At 35.2% G+C, this 23,082-nt stretch overlaps 1 protein-coding gene across 11 annotated transcripts in view; it reads right to left on the bottom strand.

Annotated features, from left to right (window-relative positions):
• Window positions 1–23,082, bottom strand: part of Elf1 (E74 like ETS transcription factor 1) — a 92,698-nt gene that overhangs the window by 39,843 nt on the left and 29,773 nt on the right. For 6 of the 11 annotated variants that reach the window (XM_063232711.1, XM_063232710.1, XM_063232709.1 and 3 more), the window contains exon 2: window positions 5,165–5,463. The exons of 1 other annotated variant lie outside the window; for it this stretch is intronic. In XM_063232711.1, coding sequence (XP_063088781.1) covers window positions 5,165–5,236 — 72 coding nt within the window. In that variant the 5' untranslated portion in view covers window positions 5,237–5,463. Of the gene's footprint in view, window positions 1–5,164; window positions 5,464–6,014; window positions 6,043–22,648; window positions 22,777–23,082 lie in introns of those variants that run through there. 4 more of the 11 variants (XM_063232706.1, XM_013141130.3, XM_063232707.1 and 1 more) reach the window with 3 other exon arrangements.

Genomic DNA, 23,082 nt, shown 5'->3' on the forward strand with positions numbered 1-23,082 from the left:
CTAAAGATCTTCTAAAAAGATAAGGGCACATATGTGCCTGTATATGTATATGTATATGTACTTATATGTATATACGCATGCACTTGCCAAACATTTATGGGACCAATATCCAGTACTACAACAACAGTGACAACAGAAAAAAGGGTTTACCCTGGCAGTATGGTAAGTAGAAAAAAAGAGAGAAATAATGACTAGCCCTGTTTTCTTTCGAAAACAGGGTACTAACTGGGAAAATCTGTAATGTATGATATTATAGTGATACAGGAATAACAGGATAAAGTTGTTAATTTCTGAATGGATGATTTTTAGGATTAGTAGATTTTGTTCTAAAACCACGAAAGATAATTAGAATTTGAACATACAATAAATAGGTATGAAATGTGGTAGAATATTCTTGAGCAGATAGTAAAAAGGCAGGAAAGTATGTGGGAAAATCATATAATAGGCTGGCCAAAAAAAAAAAAAAATGCAGTGCAAAAAACAGGAACAAGACACAGTCAGTCACAGCTTTTAACTGTAAATGCTAGGTATTTAGATTGATCATGCAGTCAAGAGAAACTCATTAAAAAATTCTGGTGCATTTCACTGCTCTGGAACACTTCCCCTTCCTTCATCTAGAGAATACACTGGTCTTTCGTGAAGATCTCATTCAAATGTAACACTCATAGAGAAGCTTTCCCAAAGTCTCAATGCAGTCAAAGTCTGTAATTCTTTGAATCACCAATACGGCTTTCACCTCTCTTATTACATTGAGTACTACTACTTCCCAAATGTCACATTTAAAAAATCACTAAGCAACGTCTAAAAAGAAAGCAAGACAGTGTTATTTCTTGTACTACAATTTTTTTTTTCCCAGCCTATTATGATCTTTCCAAATGCTTTCCTGCCTTCTTACTGTCTGCTCAGGAATGTTCTACCACATTTCATACCAATTGTATGTTCAAATTCTAATTATCTTCCATGGTTTTTAACCTTTAGGAATCAACAGTTAAACTAGGCCAATGTGTACCCAGGAAAGTCCTAAGACTTCCTCTTCTGACTTATGAGGTTCTGGGATCAATATCTAGTACTGCCTAGACTACCTCTTCCCATTTTGTGATAAGTCTATAAAATACTTGTTCCAGACATGTCACCAAGCTTCTCATTAAGCATAAATAGTATGATTTGCTAGAAATTCTACTTTTAAAATGAAACACTTAATATATGGTAAACTTCAAACTTGTATCTATAGATACAGCTTTCTTCTTGTTATAAATTTATCACGCAAACACATCTGTTTAAAGCACCTTGAAGTATAATCACTTCAAAACTAGACATAAGTACTTTTTTGTCAGCTAGAAACACTTACAGTTTAGAAATGACAGCAAGTACAGACTTCTAAACTGTCAACACCAACAGTGTTGGTATTTTCTAATACCAATACCTACCACCTCCACCCAAAAGTTTCAAAGTAATTTTGAAGAGTAGAAATTTATGGATGAGAAAGTAATCGAAGTGCTGGCAAACAGACATTGACAAACAACAGTTTCTTTAGACTAGTAGATATATAATCACACAGTATAACTGAAAACAGGAAATATATTTTAATATAGTGTTTTCAGCTGTTTTATAAAGAACTAACCAATACGGGATCATAAAACAGGGTAAACTTTTTAAAAGAAGTATTTCTTGGGGCTGGGGATTTAGCTCAGCAGCATAAGCACCTGCCCGGCAAGTGAGAGGTTATGAGTTCGATCCTGGGTACCAAAAAAAAAAAAAAAAAAAAAAAAAAAAATGTCTTTCTTAACTTTGTAAAGTTAAAAATCAGAACAGTCTATGTAACTTAAACTAATAAAATTCATTCAAAACTCTATCCTAATAAGGAGTATCCTACTAGATATTAAATCTATAAATGATATTAATGAAAACAATGTAATAGTAGAACTATAAAAAGTTAATGGAATATACTATCAAGTTCAAAACTGAAGTCTGTACATAACAAGGTATGATTGAAAAATAGGTGAATGTTTAGATTTTAAAAATGTACTAAATTAAAAGACATTGCCATTAACGCCTCAAAATAATCACTCTCAGTTTGAAGACACTGCATCACTCTTGCCACTCTTTGAAGCAGTCCTGGAATTCTGGCATGAGTGTTATTAGGTGCACTGTCATGGCTGTCTCAATTTAATGTTCCTATGAGCCTGTTTTTTTCTGGATGGCACTCAATAGCATTCACCACATTTTTTTTTTAACACATCTAATAAAGACATGAAAGAGCTGGGCATGGTGGCACATGCCTGTAATTCCAGCACTTGGGAGGCTGAGGCAGAAGGACTGTTGCAAGTTCGAGACCAATCTGGGCTACCCAGTGAGCTCAAGGCCAGCCTGAACTGCATAGCAATACCTTGTCTCAAAAGGACAAAAAACAAAACAAAAAACCAGAGGACTTCTAGAAGTGCTTCATAAATTGGCAAGAATGATGGCATAAGTATATTCAAAGCACAGGAGAGTGTTCTGCAGGGGATTAATGGCTATGTATTTTTATTGTAATAATTTTTTTAAAAATTTAAGCACATTATTTTTTGATCAGCCTTTTAATGACAAAATGAAAGTGCTCCATAGATATTAGCTATATGCCAAGCACGGTTGTAAGAGCTTTATAAGCAGCAACTCACTTAATTCTCAGAATAATTCTGTAATTTAGGTTCAGTAATTTGTATTCCTATTTTGTGAATATGAAAACCAAAAGCACAGACAGGTTAAGTAGTTTGCCCAAGGTCACAGAGGTAGTAAACTGTGGAGCCACTATTCAATTCAGGCATTTGACTTCAACATCTGAACTCTTAACCATTAGGAGGGTCTGTTATGAACCCAAATAAGGATGTTGGCAGCAACACTGTATACAACAGCAAAATTCTGATAATAGCCACGGTCAAGGATTCAAGGACAAGGGAAAAAAAGTAACACACCATTCATCATATAGAATGACGCAGAGCCCTACATAAATACACATACACAGTTATCATACATGAAATAAAAACAAGTCGTCAGGAAGTTTAGCATAATTTCATTTCTACCTTACAACTACCTTTATGTGGTTTTGTACATATACAATTTACTTGTAGTCTTTTGTCTAAAAAATACATACCAAACGTAAAAAGCATTAAAACATACAGTATACATGTCTAACTCCCTATGATAGATCACTAGTAATCCTTATGTAAAGATATAATAAAAATTATTATACACATATAAAAAAGCAACCATTTCTTCTGAGGATACAGATTTTCACTATATTATGTATTAAGTGACTTCTTTATAAATGGCAAGTTACCACTTTTATATTAAAAGTAAACTGAATAAGCAAATACAAGGAGACAGAACCACAGATTATAAAAAAATGGTAAGTCTGACACCACTACGTCTACCTTTTTATGAAGCAATTAAATTTTTGCTCTCCTCATGGCCATATTTTGTAAAAAGTAAGTCTGGCCAAGTTTCAAATGTTCTGACACTGATAAGATAGTAAGGTTACTGTCTTATGCAACATCATAATATCATTAGTGAAAGTCAAACCACTAATGTTCAAACGGTGTCTTCATTATTTATTAACTGTATGAGGTTTGGAGAGAAGTTATTGAACCTCTTCATGCCTCAATTTCCTCACGATAAAATGAGGACATTGTATTCACCTCATATGGTTGATATTTATAAAGCCCTTATAATAGTATACAAAAAAATAGGTTCATTTTATTCAGTTAAAATAAATAATTGAAGAAAATGCAGGGCTGGAGGTGTGTTTCAGTGACAGGATGTTCAGCATGTAGGAGGCCCTGGATTCAGTTCCCAATATCTCATCAAAAAAAGAAAATATATATATGTAGCGTTGATTGCTGATACTTATAGCACCCTTTCCAAAGATACAACCTCTCTAAGACAAATCAAGAACACTGTGTATAGTAAGTATGTAAGTATTGTTTCAGAATTTAAAGCTACGTATATCCATGTATAAGCATGGTACCAGAATGTAAAATGCACTTCTCATGATCAAAAGAGTTAAGTCAACCATACCAATGAGTGGCTTACAACTCTGTCTTTTGCCACCACACCCCGAGATAAAACCTCACCACATCAAGCTTGGGGCCTATGACAGGATCTTTCATCTAAGAGGGCAGCACAGTACATACTCATTTTCATACCTTAACAGATACATAACATCCTTTTAAAAAACAAATTCAAAACACTTTCCTCTCCTAAAATACCTTTTTTATTATTTCTGGATTAAATTCATCATTGCTATATTTTTCAGTCTCGACCATCCAATCGTCTCCCTTAGAAAATTTCCTTCCTAGTTGAAGCTCATCTTGATTTTAGAGCAATTTAATCTAAATGCTCATTTGTTGTAGGTTTATTTATTGTCATTTCAAAGAACACTACAAACAAGAAATAATAATGTCCTGAAAAAGCTCAGAATCATTTTATTATCTGCATTAACTATATGTTTTTATAATAAAAGCATAACATTAAAATTGGCCTATTAAGACCTTAGGATTAGTTCTATTTCAACATATAAATCAACTTTATTAGGCAAATTTTAAACCTACTGGTTCTCAAAATATTTTTCCTAGTAAACAGACTAGCTCTCCAACATACCATTTCTCCCACATCATATCTTACATTCCCCACATAACCTATTTAAAATGAAATAAATTATAAAGTCTCAAAAAAATAAAAAATAAATTAAAAAAATAAAATCTCAAAAACTCCTAGCTCTTAGAGGAGGTTAGTTCTATGCTTTGGACTGAAGTGATGTATGTCATGGGACTGTTAATACCACTTCACCTGCCTGAAGAAACTGCACACAATTATAAATGTTAATTATATAATTAAAATTTATTACGTTTTCTAGAATATTCCAAAAGTACTTTGAAATAAATAGACATTTACTGTTAAATTTACTTAAAAAAAAAAAGGAAAACCAAGCTAAACTCCCAAAGTATTACTTCCTTATTACCACATCAAAGCTAAGGGTAAAGTTTATATTTTATGAATTAACTGGCACTTAAAACATAACAGCATATTACCTCCAAATATTTACATTTGTCTTTTAAAGTAATTTTCTATTTCAAATGAAAAAAAACAGCAACTTTATTAAAATTCAATTTTTCTCTAAGTCTCATACCTGTTGTTCATCCTCCATGACGTTACTAGCAAATTCAAATACTAGGTCGTTCTGTTGGACAACAGCAGCCATAATAAAGCATTCCCCTTAGATCCACATGAGAAAAAATTCCAAACAAATTCGAGTACAGCAGTAGGGTCCACTGACAAATTTGGGTAGAACCTCTCAGCCAAGTCTGTGAAACTACTGTATACCCAAGATGTTCTTTAAAGAAGATGCTTCAAACTTTCTTGATTCACTAATAGTCTAAAACAAACAGGCAATTTTCCTAAACTTTTTCTTCTCTTAATCTTCTTGACCTGAAAGACAAAACATTAAATTCATTGTGAAGAAACAATTGTCCATTTAAAACATAACTGATATAGTGCGCAGTATTTCCAATAATTTTATGTTGCAGTTTCTAAATAAAATCAACATAACATGAATACAGATTTTTAGACACATTTTTAGATATATATATTTCCTTAAAGATTTCATTCCTGCTAAAAGCACTGTCCCTATTGAAAATATTTCTCATTCCCTCAGTTAAAAAACAAAAAATACAGCATTAATAATGGAGTTTACAACTGCAATAATGAACATGTAATTCTCTGCCTTCCATTAATCCATTAAATCATCTAAGAATTTATCAGTCTACAAGTAATCTCAATTTAATATATATTTTTGTCCTTAATAGAAGTATTCAGATAGCATCCTTGTTAGATCGAATAAATGTAATAATTTAAAATCTAATGAACTTAAAATTTCATACAGACTATCATAAAAGCTTTTAAAAATAAGCAGAAATTAAAGTCTACTTTTTCTGTTATAGAAAAAGGTTTCTGATAAGTAGAATGCTTTTAAGAGTTACCATGCTTAAGCCTGTCTTCAATGACTTCTTTTTTAATACACTGAAATGTACCCTTATCTCTGGAACAGGCTTACAAGCCAACAGGAAGGAAACAGCACTTGACCACGTCATGGCAAATTAGAACATGCAAAGAACTGCATTTTACAATAGTAGAAAAACAGAAACGCAACTTAAGAGCAGAAACAAATTCACAGCAGAGGGAGAAATGCTTTTAAAATGTCTGCCAAAAATAGTTCTATATTTAAAAAATGAAAAATAAAAAGTTACCACTACTAACAAAAGTGAATGTAAAAGATTAATTGAGGATTGGGTGTGAATGGGAAGCCACTGGCTAGAACTCAGTTTGAGTAAAACTAAATTAGTGAGTGATTTTATTAAAAATTGTATGAAATGATAATAAACATAAATACGACAAAAAATGATACAAAAACAATCATGAAATAATGCCTAGTTCTTTAAAATAGCATTTACAATTTTAGTACAAATATTTCAAAAAGAAAGCTGATTTCAAACAAAGGCTGGGTACTCCTTTTTTAATAATGTTAAAGGGACATGTCTGGGGATAAAGCTGACATAAAAACTAACTTTCCTAAAAATCTAAATCTAACTAGTATATCTAGTAGCTCCTAGATACAGTAACAGAACTTCATTAATATTTTTCTGTAGAAGAATATCTGGAAGATTAAGAAATCCTTTATATAATAAAAAAAATTAAAGAACTGGAAACGTAACAGTAATAAGAGTCCTTGTCCTGCATGAATAAGGAAGGCCCTGGGTTCAATCCCTATTATGTACTAATTGAAAGCCAAAGAGAAGTCGCGTACCTATGTATCCATAACAAAAATACCTTACCATCATCCTCCACAATGCTTTTATGTAACCATTTGATACTTACAATAGATTATTTTCTTCCCTGCTCCCATGGTTTTATATTGCCCTTTGATTCATATAAGCAGCCACTCACAGAAGAATCTTCTGTGTTTGCTTCTTTGTGAGCAGCTAGGACTTTTTTTTTCCTTCCTGATGTACTAATTATACAAAAGGGATAAGATACTTGAAGGACAGCTGTGATTTCCATGATTTCCAGAAGATGGAACAGATCAATTTCAACCATGTTTTTATGTGGAACAACTGTAGGAGAGGGGTTTGTAGATTTCTCCATTATCATTATTATGTCTGTGTGAGACAAGGTTTCACTACTTATTTCAGGCTGGCCTTGAACTGACTTTGTAGTCCTAGTGGTCTACAAACTAGCAGCAATGCTTCTGCCTCAGTCTCCCAAATGCTGGAATCACGGGCCCTGCCTTGCTTGGCCTTCCATTATATCTTTAAGTCTTAGTTTTACTTCTGCTTATTTCCAATTCTACCATATCATACCATCTTACTTTATACATTCACTCAGCCCAAAAAATGAAAATAAGACTACCATAACTCATAAACTCATTAAAATACTTTGAAATATTTTTGCTGACACTTTTCTTTCTAGTTCTTTAAATGTAGTATAATTTACATAAAAGATGTGGATATGGAGAAAACAATTATGAAACACACCACATTGTAGCTAGTCAAGTAATCAGATTTGAACTTTCTCAAACAAGGACAATAATAGTCCCCATATCCTGCTGAGTAAGAGCAGAGCAAAGAACAGTTTACTTTAAAGTACATCTCATGGTAAACCTCTTTGTGCATAATGTTATACACAAGGGAGGGGGCAGGTTAATGTCACAAAGTGACCAAATTGTTCCTTTTTTCCCCCAAATATTTGAAGAATTGAAAAAAGGTTTAGAAAAAGTTTTAAAATATGTCTCTAGGGGTTGGGGATTTAGCTTAGTGGTGGAGCACTTGCCTACAATGCACAAGGCTCTCTGGATTTGATCCCCAGCAGCACTTTAAAACCATTCTAGGTGTTATTTACTTACTTATTTTTGTGAGTCTAATGACAAAATAGAGCCTGGTGCTAGGTGAGTTTTGGAGCTCCTCTCTCCCCCACCCCTAGAGATTTACCTGTGACTCTATCTCCCCCCACCCTTAGGAATTTGCCCCTGGCGCCAAATGAGTGCCAATGGGCTACCTGTGCGTCCCTAATGCCCTCTCAGGCACCACCCCTAACCTAAGCTACATATAGGCCCCCACTCCACGTGTTCCAAGGAGAGATCGCTGACCCCGGGGTGGAGATGCCACACCCCAGGAGATCGGGGTGTCTCTCCCCGCATTCTCAAAATAAAGGTAATTTATATTTCATACTTCCTTATCTTTTCAGCCGCCGCCGGTCTCCCACAGTTCTATCACTAGACAAGCACTCTACTACTAAGCCATATCCCCAGCTTCCCAATTGTCTTTTAAGTAACTTTTGGTTTGGTTCGGTGTTGATTGAGCCAAGGTCTCACCACATCGCTCCGGTTGGCCTGGCACTCACTATGCAGTCCAGGCTAGCCTTGAGCTCATGGCTACCCTCCTGCCTCAGCCTCCAGTACTGGGATTACAGGCATGTACCACCATGTTCAGCCAAGTATTCTCTGACTGGGAGAAACAATTAGGCATTCTTTAACAGGAGAATGCGATGCAGAGGTGAGTGAGATACCTAGCTTGATTTATTTTTTGTTTTGTTTTGTTTTGAATTTTGTTTTCTGCAGTACTTGTGATGAAATGAGAGGATCTTTAGCACACTAAACAATTCATAACTACGTTTAACTTTGTTAAATATAGTATAATTCTACTTTCATGTAAATGAAGTACAAATTGAGTTTTTGTATTTTATTTACAAAGTCTCAGATCTCTGGTGGTTTATACAAAGATGAGACAGATCTTCACAATCTTGATCAAGCTCACTTTAACTCCAAGCATATAAAAGAGAGACTCAAGGAAAAAGAAAGGGGGAGAGGAAGAAGGAGAATATGAATCAGGCTGAGTGCTCCATGCCAAACAGATTGAGTACTCCATCCTTTTCCCTTTTGCTGACACTTAGGAACTGTTCCCAACTAAGGGCAAGCCACAATTACTCCCCAGACCTGAAATTCCAGTTCTTTCACATAGTTCTTCACTTTCCACATTGGCCACTTGGGCCTACCTGGTGTCAGATTACATTCAGGCAGCATTTATAACACCTTACAAAGAAAGCAGCCAAATAGATCCCATACCTAGACCTGTACATACCTGTGGTCTCAAGATTAACCCCCTTTTTTTAAAATCTGTTTTAAAAACAAAGAAATTTAAACCTAAAAGGGAAATATCCAACAGTAATCTGACTTAGTTTTAACTTTGTTTATAAAAACAAAGTCTCAAACAGGCTGAAAGCTTTCTCAAATATCATGAACTGATGCTTTTGTTATTAATTTAAGCAATTTTCTTCCATACAGCACCTAAATCTGAACTCTGACTGAAAAAAACACCTGGCCAGGGAATACAAACATGTTAAAATGTACTTATCAGCAAAACCTGTTTGGGCAGTTAGAAAATTTCTCTCCAACAAGCAAGAACTAACTTGCAAGGAAATTCTGTTTCATTTCTGTGGCTGTTTACTTCCCTTTGTTAAAATTTTCATGTTAGGAAAAAAGGTCTCTACTTCAATGTCTTCCCCACTTGCACTAACAGCAGATTCCCATCACTCTGGGAATCTGAGTTACTCTGGCAATGAATGAGTGGTAAAGGCTGAAACAGGTTGCTTCAAAGGACCTCCAGGACATCTTACTACGTGACTGCCTACACTACCTCCATTCCCCACATTGCATAATAGTCTTCTGGTAGAAACTATTCTCCCTTAAGACCCACTCTTACAAAAAGACTTGCCATCTGGTGAAAGCAAAATTTACAAATCGTATAAATCATTCAACAGCCAAGGATTATATCTCCTTCATACACTAAGTTGATTGACCCTTACCAACAGTATTCTAGCTTCTGTCTAGTGTTTTTTTTTCAGCCTAGAGTAAGAAACAATCACCAAAAATGAAAGTATGATTTATTTCTCTATGTAAAATTTATCAATGGCATCCAATGCTTATAGGAAAACTCCAAGTCAATAAACAAGTTATGGCTATTCATAATGCGGCAAAAGTACAAGGAAAACTAGTCAGTCAGATTTTTAAGCCAGAATACCTGAATACATTGACTAGAAAGACCAACAGACCATGGGCTGCATTTAAACATACATCCCTAAATTACATTAAATTATAGCCAGAGACAGATAGTTCTATGGAATAAAGGCTCATAAATAATTCACTTAAATATAGCCAACTGACCTCTCACAAAAGAGCAAACAAAGGCAATATAATGAAAGTTCAGTCTTTTCAACAAATAGTATCGGAACAATTGGACATCTACATTCAAAAACTCAATCTAGATAGAATTAAAACATGTTCCTAACATTACTTCAAAATGGATCACAAATCCAACTGTAAAATGTTCAACTATAGAACTTCCAGAGAAAAAAACTAGGTAACTGTGATTTGGTGGTGAAAATATTACCCCAACTGATTACCCGGACTTTGTTAAAACTAAATGATTCTGTATGTCAAGAGAATAAAAGCAGCTACAGAATGGGAAAAAATATTTGCAAAGGACCCATCTGCTAAGAGGCAAACACAATATGTAAAAACCTCTTAAAACAATAAAAAAAAAAGCTCTGAGAAATGAACAACCCAATTTCAAAATGATCCAAAAAATCCTAACAGACATTTTACCAGAGAAATACAGATAAACATATGGAAGATGTACAGTAACCTGGCATGGTAACACACATCTATAATCCTAGCTATTCAAGAGCCTGAGGCAGAAAGAACACTAATCTGGAGGCTAGCCTGGAGAATGCCACAAGAACCTGTCTCAAAATTTAAAACATCATAGAAGGGAAACTAGGGATGTACTCAAAAGCAGAGTACTTGAATGTAAGAGGCTCCAGGTCCAATGCTCAACACTGCCAAGAAACAAAAATAAAACAAAACAAAGATATACAATAAGCATATGTTATGGGTGAGATCTAAAACAGTTCCTAGAAGTTTCATGGAGGTGCCAGTCCCATCAGTAGATTTATTGTGAACATGTTAGGAGGTAAGTTGAGCTGGAGATGAAGACCTGAGGGCATGACCTGTAGAAGGGTGTATTCTTTTTTTTTTTGTCTTTTCCTTTTTTATCGGTACTGGGGATCGAACTCACGACTGCCTGCTTGCAAGGCAAACGCTTATGCCGCTGAGCTAAATCGCCAGCCCCGAAGGGTGTATTCTTGTCCCAGTCTTGTTTTTGTTTGTCTGTCTCTGTCCCTGCCTCTTACAGACATTCCTACCCCCCCCCCCATTTACTAACAGCCATGGGATGAATAGCTGTCCTCCACCAAGCCCCTCCACCACGCCCCTGCTGCCTTTGAGCTAGCTGACTTTGGACTCAACTCACTGGAAACTGTGAGCCAAATAAACCTCTCTTCTTTAAAATTGTGGGTACCAAGTATTTTGTTGCAACAGTAGGAAAGCTGACTAATATGCATATGAAACATACTACGGATCATATTTCATCAAGGAAAAATAAGCTAAAATGATTAGATACTATTATATCCCTATCAAAATGACTCAAATCCCAGAACACTGACAATACCAAACATTAGCACAGATGTGAGACAAAAGAAACTCTCATTGCTGGTTAAAAGGCAAAATGATACAGTCACTTTTGGAACATACTTTGACAGTTTTTTACCAACAATCCTTAATATTCACACCCCAAAAGTAAAAACATATATCCACACAAAAATCTATAAAAACTTTATTCATATTGTCAAGCTTCCAATTAATGAAAATGTCTGCCAGTGGGAAAATGCATAAACTGTGACACAGATAAAGAACAGAATATTATTCAGCACTAAAAAGAAATGAGCTTCCAGGACAGCACACCTGTAGTCCCCACAATTTGGAAGCCTCAGGAAGATACAAAGCTCAAACCCAGCCAGGCATGTTACCATATGCCTGTAATCCTAGCACTCAGGAAGTACAAATTTGAAGCCAGCCTGGGCTACGTAGTGAGACTCTGTCACAAAACAAAAAAACAAAACAAAACCAAGAACAAAAACAAAAAGTTCACGGCCAGTCTAGGCAACTCAGCAAGACTCTGTACAACTGAATGAAGATGAGATAAGGAGGAAGACGGTGCTAAGCACGGTGGGACTTGCCTATAAGCCCAGAACTCTAGACAGCTGGGTCAAGAAGATCACAAGTTTGGCCCCAGCCTGGGCAACTTAATGACTTAGCAAGACTCTACCTCAAAATAAAATAGGCCTCAGGAAGTGACTCAGCAGCACAGCAGTCAGTGCAAGGGTTTGGTTCCACGCCTGGTACTGCAATAAGGGGAAGGCAGCAGAGAGTAGAGGAGAGGAAAAATAGAAGTGAGCGATCAACCTCAAAAAGACAGGGATGAAGTTTAAAAGATATATTACACTTGATTATTACTAACTGTCCAAACGCACTGTATGTACAATACCTAAAAGTAAACTATGAGCTTCAGGGGATAATGATGTAGAAATATAGATTCACAAATTGTAACAAATGCACTAGTTTGGTGAGAGAGTGCTGATAATGGTTGAGTCTGTTTATGTGTAGGGATAGGAGAGTACATGAAAAATATCTGTCTGATACCTCTGTCACAATTTTATTATTCTTTAATATTGTGTCAGCTTTCCATTACTGTAACAAATACCTAAGACAAACCAACTTTTAAGAAGAAAAGATTTGTTTGGCTTATAGTTTCAGTCCATGATTTCTTAGGTCCACTGTACTGGCACCTGTGGTAAGACAGCACATCATGGCAGGGAACATGAGGTGGAGCAACCTGCTTACCTCATCAAAGGTAAGCAAAAGAGAACAAAGGGCTGGGGTCCAAACAGTCACATGTCTTTCAAGGGTGCACTGCCAATAACCTTACCTTCTCCCACTGAGCACAGCTTTCTAAAGGTTCTACCACCTCCTAATAGCACCAAGGCTAAGAAACAAGCTTTGAACACATGGGCCCTTGAATATTCAAGATCCCAATCAAAGCAACTACACACTGTGTGAGCTATATCTCAATAACGTATGTTCCAGTATTACTGCATTTTTTTACTTCCCTATCTCCCCCTACTCCACCTTACAATTAAGAAGCCAAACAAAATCTGCCCTGTCTTGATCCCACCAACTACCCACTGTGCCAGGCCGTCTGTGCTCACTGCCACACTCAATTCACATCTTTACACATATTCTCTGAAGATCACAACCCTTTATTCCAGTCACATCTAATTATCCTACTCTAAATCACCAAGCAATCATTCTTGAGGCTAAGACAGAGGATTGTTATGAGTTTGAGGTCAGCCTGGGCTACACAGTGAGTTCAAGGCCAGCCTGAATTACACAGCATGGCGGATTCCCCATGACGGATTCTCCCCCCAACCCCCGCCAAAAAAGAACCACCATATTGAATGATACACATTCCAAGGAAATCAAAACATTTACATATTTTTTCAAATTATCAACAAGTCTGAAAGCCCTTTTTATTTTTTTGTTTTTTTATTTTTTGAGACAAGATCTTGCTATGCAGTTCAGGCTGGCCTCGGGCTCACTTTGTAGCCCAGGCTGATCTCGAACTTGCAACAATCCTCCTACCTCAGCCTCCCTAGTGTTGGGATTACAGGAATGCATCACCACACCTGGCTCAAAGACTTTTTTTTAAAGATAGTCCACCTATGCAGTTCAGGCTGACCTTGATCTCTCAGGGATCCTCCTGCCTCAGCCTTTCCAGTGCTGGGATTACAGGTGTATGCCACCACATTCATCTTGAAACACTTACAGATCCTGTATACAAAACTGCCTTCTCTTCATGTGGGAAAAGACCCTGACTGACTGACTTACTGTTTTCATAATAAACACTTTTTGTCCTTAAAAAAACAGGATCCCATATTTTTAAAAAGTTTGGTTATAAATTTTTTTTGATACTTCATATTAGAAAACTTAAAATAGGATACTCCCTATAATTACCCATGTAAATGTATGGCATTCACCTAAGCTTCTAAACCAATGAGTCCCCAAAAGTAAGTAGCAGTAAAACCTCAAAATGAGAAATATAAACCAGAATACCATAAGCTTAGCATTATATAATCTATACTTTAAAAATAAATATAGATACTTCATAAATTCTCCTGTAACTTTTTCCCCTATTTGGTGAATCTTAGAAGCAACTTTAAGCACTATTAAGTTATCAAAGATTTATTTTATATATAATAGTTAAAATTTTAGGTCTTCTACCTTTAATAATATAATTTCTCAATCCATTTATAAATTGTGTAAGTTGACTTGAATTACTGTTAACTCAAAGTGCTTCACTGATCCTCACAAGGTATTTTCTTTAGTAGAAAATAATTTCATTACACTTACAGAGAAGGAGACAATCAGAACATCCCAAATATCTATATTCAGAGGTAGCTCTGTTTATTGTTCACTGACAGTTCATGAACGTTGACTGTGTATTTCCCTAAACAGCACTGAGTAAAAATACAGAGATGATATGGCCCTTAATCCCCTGAATCTCACAATCAAGTTCAGGAAACGAGACCAAGATAAAACTAAACTCTACAAGATAGTATTCAATTGTTAATAAAGCTGGTCAGATCACATTTTCAGAAAGTCACATTTTGATAATGCAAATCACATAAGGGGACATGGGAACTACCACTCAAAAATAATGAGAAGAGCTGAAACAAACATTCCACAGCTTGACTGCTATACTGCTCACTAACATAGATATACTGCATTCCTTAACAACTTTATATTACTTATAATAATAAAAATCTTGAACAGTAGCTTTAAACTTTCTTTAAAACAAAAATAACTGATTTAACTCCATCTTTTTGCTCTTTAAGGAAGAGAGGAGAAACAGAAAAATGACAAGATTTTCAAAAAGCTATAACCACATTTGCCACATTTTTTCTCACAAGTTTTTTCAACAAACATCAAAACTACCCTTCATTCATCCTGTGAAAACCATTATTTTGACCAAGTGAAGCTATGGTGCATCTAAACCTGGCTCTTTGTTAGAGGTGTGTCTGCTTATAGTTTTGTATTCTACTGATAAGCTCAAGAATTTTAATGTGTCTTCATAGAGATAACAGGCACTTAATATGTACATATTTTTTTAAAAATCTTGAGCATAAGACATACATATATTGTACTATAGCACAACAAAACTCGTTTATATTATCCTTTGTTAGCCATACCTAATAAGTACTTTACAGTTTACAAAACAAAAGATATACTGTTTTACTTAATTCATGAACCTTTCCAGTAACTACTAATGTTCTTGCAGATACAAAACATTTGAGACTTCTTCCAAGCAATTAGGAAAGAAAGGATAATCAGATAATAATTAGAAAATAATAGCTACTATTTATATATGTCAGGTCCTATGCTAAATATTTCCCTGGATTTCTTACTTTAATCTCTTTTATTAGTAAGTCCTCTCTTTACATACACATACATAAAAAGAAAAAAAGATGGAGACAGACAGCCAAATAAGTGGTATCATGGTCAACACTCTACTCCCAGATCTTACATAGACAGTCCATGACAACAATTAGTCAAGAAAATACTCAAACAGTGCCTGCCCGGCAAGTGCAATGTCCTGAGTTCAATTTCTGGTATAAAAAACAAAGAAGAAGAAAAAAAGGAAATGCTCAAAAGTAAACATTCAGAGATAGAATGGAGACTTAAACCCATATCCAACTTGGGTTCAAATTCATTCATTTTCTCATCCACATTCAACAAATATCCACTGAGCACCTATAATATGCCAGAACTTTCTCTAGGTACCAGGAATACAGCAGCGAACAATGACCAAAATTTCTGCTCTCACATGGCTTATAGTCTAGTGATCTTAAACACCATATTATGTTCTCTCTCAAAATATTCTGCTTTGAAAATGTGGAACTGTCAGGCAGTATGAGTCTTTACAACTCATGTATAAGAAGTTCTGCCATTCTCCTTTCATGTCTACCACCCAGATACGGTATAAACCCTGAAAACTGAACACAGAAAATATGACCTGCCCTATCCTAAGCAGATATTAAGAGTTATAGAGAAAACATGCTGTCTTAGTTACTTTTCTCCCCTTGCTGAGACAAAATACACAACATCCAAAATTAAGGAAAGAAAGGTTTCTTTAGTTCAGTTTTGGAGGCCTCAGTCCATAATCTGCCGATTCGAAGGCAGGGAGGCTCATAGCAAGGCCATGGAGGCACATGGGTGTAGCACTCACATTTATAATCCCAGCACTAGACAATGAATCAGTCACAAACTCTAGATTCAGCTGCCTTCAAAAGCATGCCTCCGTGACTGCACGAGGCCTTGGGGGAACATCCAGACACAAACCATAACAAGTGCTCACCTCTCAGATCATTTGTGAACAAAAGCAATAGGAAGGGTCTATCTGGCAAGAAAAAATAAATACAGTTAAATCCAAAAGAAGACAAAGAAGCAAAGTGTTTGTCAAGGGGTAATCTCTGGACCTCCATTTATATTTAAGTTTTAATCTGACTTTAATCTGGAATTTACAACAAAAGACTCATAAATGCATCCCCTTTACAAATATAAATGCTTTGAGGGAAAAGAGACTATTTTTCCTGTATTGTCTTGCCCTACATACTAGATGATCCTCAGAATCATGTTGGTACTACTCATATTCTATTAACCAAGTACTTCTTAGAGAACTGTCTGCCAGAAACTGGTGGGGAAAGGAGGAGAAAAGGAAGAGAGATGTGGTTAACAAAGATCTTTCCACTGTTAAAGGCAAATGCAATCTATCACATAAGACAAAAATTTATGCTACAGCAGAAATATTTTAGTTTACTCTGTGCTACCTTTTAAGATTATAAACTACCTGAAAATAAAAAGACACAATAAATTTTTCTGTGTGTTATTAATGAAAATAACTCAAAAGAACATTAAGAATAACTTGCATGTTAAAAGTCAGAGTAGGCCAAAAATCACGTGACTTTTTTTAGCTTTTTTTTTTTTTTTCTTTTTTCTTTCTTTTTGAGACAAAAGTCTTACTACACAGTTAGGTCTGGCTTTGACCTCCCAGTGATCCTCCTGCCTCAGTCCCCTGAGTCTAGGATTACAGGCATGTGCCACCAATAAAAAAACATTTACTGCCAGACACAGGTGCCTGGAATTTTGGCTTCTTGGGAAGCTAAGCCCGGAGGATCACAGGTTTGGCACCAGTTTAGACAACCCAGCAAGACTTTGTCTTAAAATACAAAGGATTGGTATGCAGCTCAGTGGTAGAGAGTCCCAGAGTTAAATCCTAAATTGTACTCCACAGACAGGGAGATGGAGACCAACAGGGTGGGGTGGGGGGAGTCCAGGGGGGCAGCGCACGAATGACTAAAATTCATTAAAATGGTAAAAGATGGTTTCATGTTTGTTTGAGCATTTTATAGAATTTTATGTGATTTTACTCACCTCCCACCTGCTATTAAGCTAAGCTTCACTATCCTCAAACTGACATACATACATACATACATTTCCTGATTTGAACAGATACTCACCCACAACCCCAACAAATGCCACAAAAAAAGAGGTCCCACACATAAAAAGAACACTCAATCCTTAAACTATTTTCCACAAGTTAGCTAAAGCCAAATTTTAATAAACAAAAGAACAATTTCATGGTTCTTGCTAAACTCTTTAAAAATTAATCTTTTTTTTTTTTTTTTTTGGTACCAGGGATCAAACTCAGGACCTCATACTCGCCAGGCAGGCGCTTACGCTGCTGAGCTAAATCCCTGGTGTTTCCTTCAATCTTTAAAAAGCAGATTTGATTCCTTAAATATTACTTTTATCATTTAAATTTGAGGTTTTAAAAAAATGACTTTTATTGGTGTAGTTTTTTAGCTAGAGAAACTGTTAATATATGAACTTTATAATACATTCACGGAATAGACAAATCTAGGCCTACTTGAGCAAATTCTTGCCATATTAACAGTAACATTGCTGCAATTAATTCAGAAATCATATAGGGACCTAAGATATATAGACAATGGAAAATAATATAGGGAAAAGAAAAAAGCAGGAAAGCAAATTATTTCTTTTCCTCAGTGGAGAAAGCAGGACTATAATGAAGAACCAGACATTTTTCCAGATTAATCTATATACAGGAGTAACAAGTGTTGATATTCATCATTACTAAGCCAGTCTTACCTACGTTTTTGGTGGACTGATATATAGTCACCAGTTTTAACTAGGATATAAACCCTAATAATGTCACCAAGATACTCAATCTTCACAAATAACAAAAACAGAAGGGAGGCTGAAGAAGCACAGAAATATAATAAAAGCATTTCTTATAATTAAACCACAAAGGCAACTTACAAGGAAGAGTCACATTATAGTTTCTTTAATAAGCTTATTTATTCCAGAATAAAGAGGTATCAAGCATATATTTATTTCTAATAATAACTATTTAGGAAATCAATTATATGCTTGGTACTAGCTATACAAAAATATAAATAAGGCATGATCCTTGGCCTTAAATAGCTCATTGCCAAAAGAAAGAAAAACATACAAACAGGAACAGAAATGGTTAAGTATCTGTTAGAACATGAGAAGACTTTACAAGGAGCTAATATATGAATTATTTCTTAAGTGACAAGTAGCATTTACTCTTTTTTTAAGTATTGAGACTATGAGGAAAGAGGGCATTCTAGCAGAATGAATGAAGGTATATCTCTGAAAGTGCAAAATTGCTCAGAAATAGGTAGAATAGTAATTTAAGGGGCAAAAAAAAGAAAAAGAAAACCAGCTTTTTCCTAACAGGGCATAGGATCCAGCAACAAAAGACATTTAGTCAAAATTCTGTCATATATTAATGGTATTTTCTTGGATACAAGACCTTCCATTTCACCTTAATAATTTTTCATCTTCTACCTTAAAATTATGCCTACTAAAAATATACTTTATAAACCATAAAATGCTTTAAGAGTTTTAAAAAACCTAGATATACAAATATATAAAAATACTAAAATTTCAAGATTAAAGTGTTAGTTTATCTTTTTATAGTGAGTATTCCATATGTGCAAATTTGAATGACAATCTATCATCTGTAAAAATTTCACAGAAGGAAACCTTTTCAAACTGTAAAAGTTGTTTAATATTAGAACCTAACAGGAAAAATACAATCTAATTGCCACTATAGTCCATATAATGATATAATGCAAAAGAAGCCTACAGCATCTCTACAGTCAACAAGTTTCATAAGTTTTAATGAAAGAAGCTTTACTTAACTGGTTTCTCTGATGGGAAATTAAAGCAATTAAATTGTACATCTGTGTCTCTGTTCCTCTCATCGTGGTTTAACTGACAGGAAGCAAAGAATAAGATATGGCATACTAACGTCAAGTATTTCCTGCCTTCTCTGCTACATCTTTAAGTCATATTTTATAAATAGTCTGATAGTTTATGGAAAAATATATCAAAGTATGGCATTAGAAACATATGAATGATGAAGAATGTTTATGAAAACAAGAGCCAATAAAAGAATTTTGGTGTTGGAATGTAAAATTCAATAACAGAACAAAAACTATTACGATCATTTGTAGTATTCTTTGGCGTAAATGCCATACAAAAGATTTCAAGAACCAGCATGACTGAGTAGAAAGCAATGGCTGAACAACAGAACATAGCCTTGAACTATTTTACCCAGCTGTTAAATGAGGACTGCCTCCCCACCCTCCTGCCATAACTATCAAAACAGAAAATTACATAAAAAAATACACACACACAAACTGACTCAACAAAGCAGCCCGGGTAACTTGCCTCTCGGGTCTGTGGTCTCTGGTCTTCTTTACATGGCTTCCTGTAGGTTCTCTTCTGGGATTATAAGTATCTGCCACCCAAATCAAACTATCTTTACCCCCTTGCTCACTTCTCTATATATAGAAAACTTGGCTTGTGTCATTTATTCATATACATTGAGCTATCAACTATACCAAAACAAACAGAAACTATTCTCAGCAAGTGAGTCCTGTTACAAACCATCCAGTTAATTATAATTAAAATAGAGATGCTCGCTTTTCATCACGCCTATCTACCTCCCAAACCAATAATCCTTAATTCATTGTTACTATGCTTCACATTTTATATGAACATATGTAACCACATAACAAAATGTGGTTACCTTCCCCATACTAATCTTAACGAAGCTAAAATTTAAGTTACAACTGTATCTTTACCAAGCTTTAGTACAATTCCATTCTAGGTGAATGCCTAAATAACTTTCCTTATTTTACTGCATATAAAGCCATCTGGAGCTTCCTGGACACTTCTTTCCTAAACAGAATATAATGTATACCCAATAACATTAAGCATGGCACTATACTTCCAAAATAAGATTTCCTGGGCCGAGGATTTAGCTCAGTGATGTAAGTGCCTGTCTGGCAAGCACAAGGACATGAGTTCGATCCCCAGTACCAAAAAAAAAAAAAGAAAGAAAGAAAGAAAACACAAAACAAGGTTTCTTTTTTACCCTTTTTTTTTTTCCTTTTTCTTGGTACCGGGGATCAAACTCAGGACCACCTGCTTGCAAGGCAGGTGCTTATGCCACTGAGCTAAATCCCCAGTCCCTAAAACAAGATTTCTTTAAATGAGTGACTTGGAAATAAAATATTTCCCTTAGTATTTTTAAATAGAAAGCTCTAGGCTCAGTGTTTTAAAGGACGCAAGACTTACCAGTATCTTCCTAGTATGTCTTTAGTGTTTCTGCTCTTATAACTGTATTTGCTTCTTAGTTGTCCCAATAACTACAGAACACAGACTGAGTGTTCCCTGAATGCTGAAGGAGATACTTTAGCTCTCTGATAGCTTCTAACTTCAGTGTTTGGTGGAATGACCTCAGGTGGTGAGAAAAGACTGGGAGCAGCTGCAGAGCACCTACAATCTACCTCCTACCCAACAATCTACTATGCCAACCATGATGTGAAAGCTATTCTATTCTACCATGATCAGAAAACATACATTCCTTTCAGTTTATTTCTAGGGCTAATTGATTATAAATTATCCTATAAAATGTACACATTTCTCTCAAATCCAGGATCAAAGATAATGTCCTAGTTTAAAATGTTTATACCAAAAATTATTTTTAAAGTAATGATTTCCTGAATACATTTTATTTCTAAGTACAAGTTAAGCCGCCCCTCAAAGTAAAACACAGATAATTTTAATTCCAATATCTCCAATTTAAGTATAAAATTTACATATTATTCTTCCTTATATTTTTAATATACATGTATTTTATACATTTTAAAATCTTATAAGCCAGGCATAATGATGCACAAGTATAATACCAACACTCAAGAATTTGAGAGAATAGACCTCTAAGTTCAAGGCAAGTCCTGACTATACATTAGATTCCATCTCAAAAAACCAGAAAGATACAACAACAAAAAAACTTTATGTAGGGGTTGAGACCACAGCTTATAGTAAAACACTTGCCTAACATGCATGAGACCATGGGTTTGATCTGTATCATCTCTCCAAAATAAATAAAATAAAAAAAGTAAATGTTATATAAGTAGTATACTGCATATATTTTTCCAGCATACTCTAACAAGTTTAAGACATAAAAATTTAAATAAATATATCAGTTATTTGTCAAGAAATTTTATGCATCAAATTTTTATTTCCTAGAATTCAAAGCTTGGAAAAGAAACCTTCCTTATAGACATTATTATTAGGTTTCCATATAACACAGAGATCTCAGATGCACAAAGCAGCCTACCTTAAATAACACATCTTACAAGAAATGGTCTGGCCTCATACAGAAAATAAGTAATACAATTTAGAGACATTATATGTAGAAGTCTTAACAGGAAGCCTGAGGTTCTAAACCTGCTTAGAACTCAGCTCTTTATTCAGTCTGATTTTTTTTTTCCTTTTTGCAATGCCTAAATATAGAATTCAGGGCCTCACACAAACTAGGCAAACACTTTACAACTAAGCCACACTCTCAGTCCCTCAACCTAAAACTTCATACACTACACCTCACAGTTCTTTCAATTGGAACAAGTCAATTATGAAAACAATGTTACTTAAATTAAGAAAAACATAAATCAGAAATCTCTAATGAGGAATGAAATCTGCTAGAAGACAGTAATTTGAAGGCCCATTCCACATATTATTGTAAAGCATATAAAAATGATTGATGACCAGGCCTATTTCTTTTACTATGAAAACTGAAGTTGCTGTGCAGAAACCTGAGACCAGTAAAAAGCCAGTAACACCTCCTTCTGCCTTTCAACTTCCCTTTTCTTACTTACAAAGGCACCAACTAAATGGAAGTATTGAGACTCAGAATCAACACTTTCACTTTCTTCGCATAATGTTGACTTCCTCACTGCAAGGACACCAAAATAGAAAAATGCTGTCTTTAAAGGCTGTATTTCACACAAACGTTAATAAAATTAAATTTCTCCCCCCAAATTTTGTGGCAAGTCCGTCATTTATTTTCAATCTTCCACTATTACAGTGATTTTCAAAAAGTAATCTTTAGTGACACAGATGATCTGGAAACCATTTCAGGGAGTCCATGAGATCAAAACTCCCTTCCTACTAAGCTATATTTACCCATCTCGCTGTACTTACCTGACATGGACAATATGAAAGCGAAAGTGGATGAAACCGTAGTGCAGCCAGGCGTTGTGGTACATGGCTGGGAACCCAGTACTCAGGAGGCTGAGGCAGGAGGTTCAAGATCAGCCTGGAGTACAAAGTGAGTTCAAGGTCATCCTGAACTGCAAAGTGAAACCCTGTCTCAAAAACATTAGGAAAAAAAAAAAAAAAACAAACCTGTAGTGCTTTGGGCACAAGTCAAGGCTGACTCACCAAAGACACTAGTATTGTTCACTACTAGGTACTCATATTTTAAAGTAGCTGTTTCACTTAAGGATGTCCTTGACAAAGAATAGTAACTATGTTATTGAATTATCTATCCTCTCCATTCTCTCCAAGGTCTTCGCATACACAGAAGTGAACATTCTGTCCTCTTGCACATGTTCCAGGAAATATGTACAAGAATG

This window comes from Cavia porcellus, unplaced genomic scaffold (genome assembly GCF_034190915.1).
Source record: "Cavia porcellus strain 051 isolate PalLab524CR breed Dunkin Hartley unplaced genomic scaffold, mCavPor4.1 scaffold_21, whole genome shotgun sequence".
Taxonomy (NCBI): domain Eukaryota; kingdom Metazoa; phylum Chordata; class Mammalia; order Rodentia; family Caviidae; genus Cavia; species Cavia porcellus.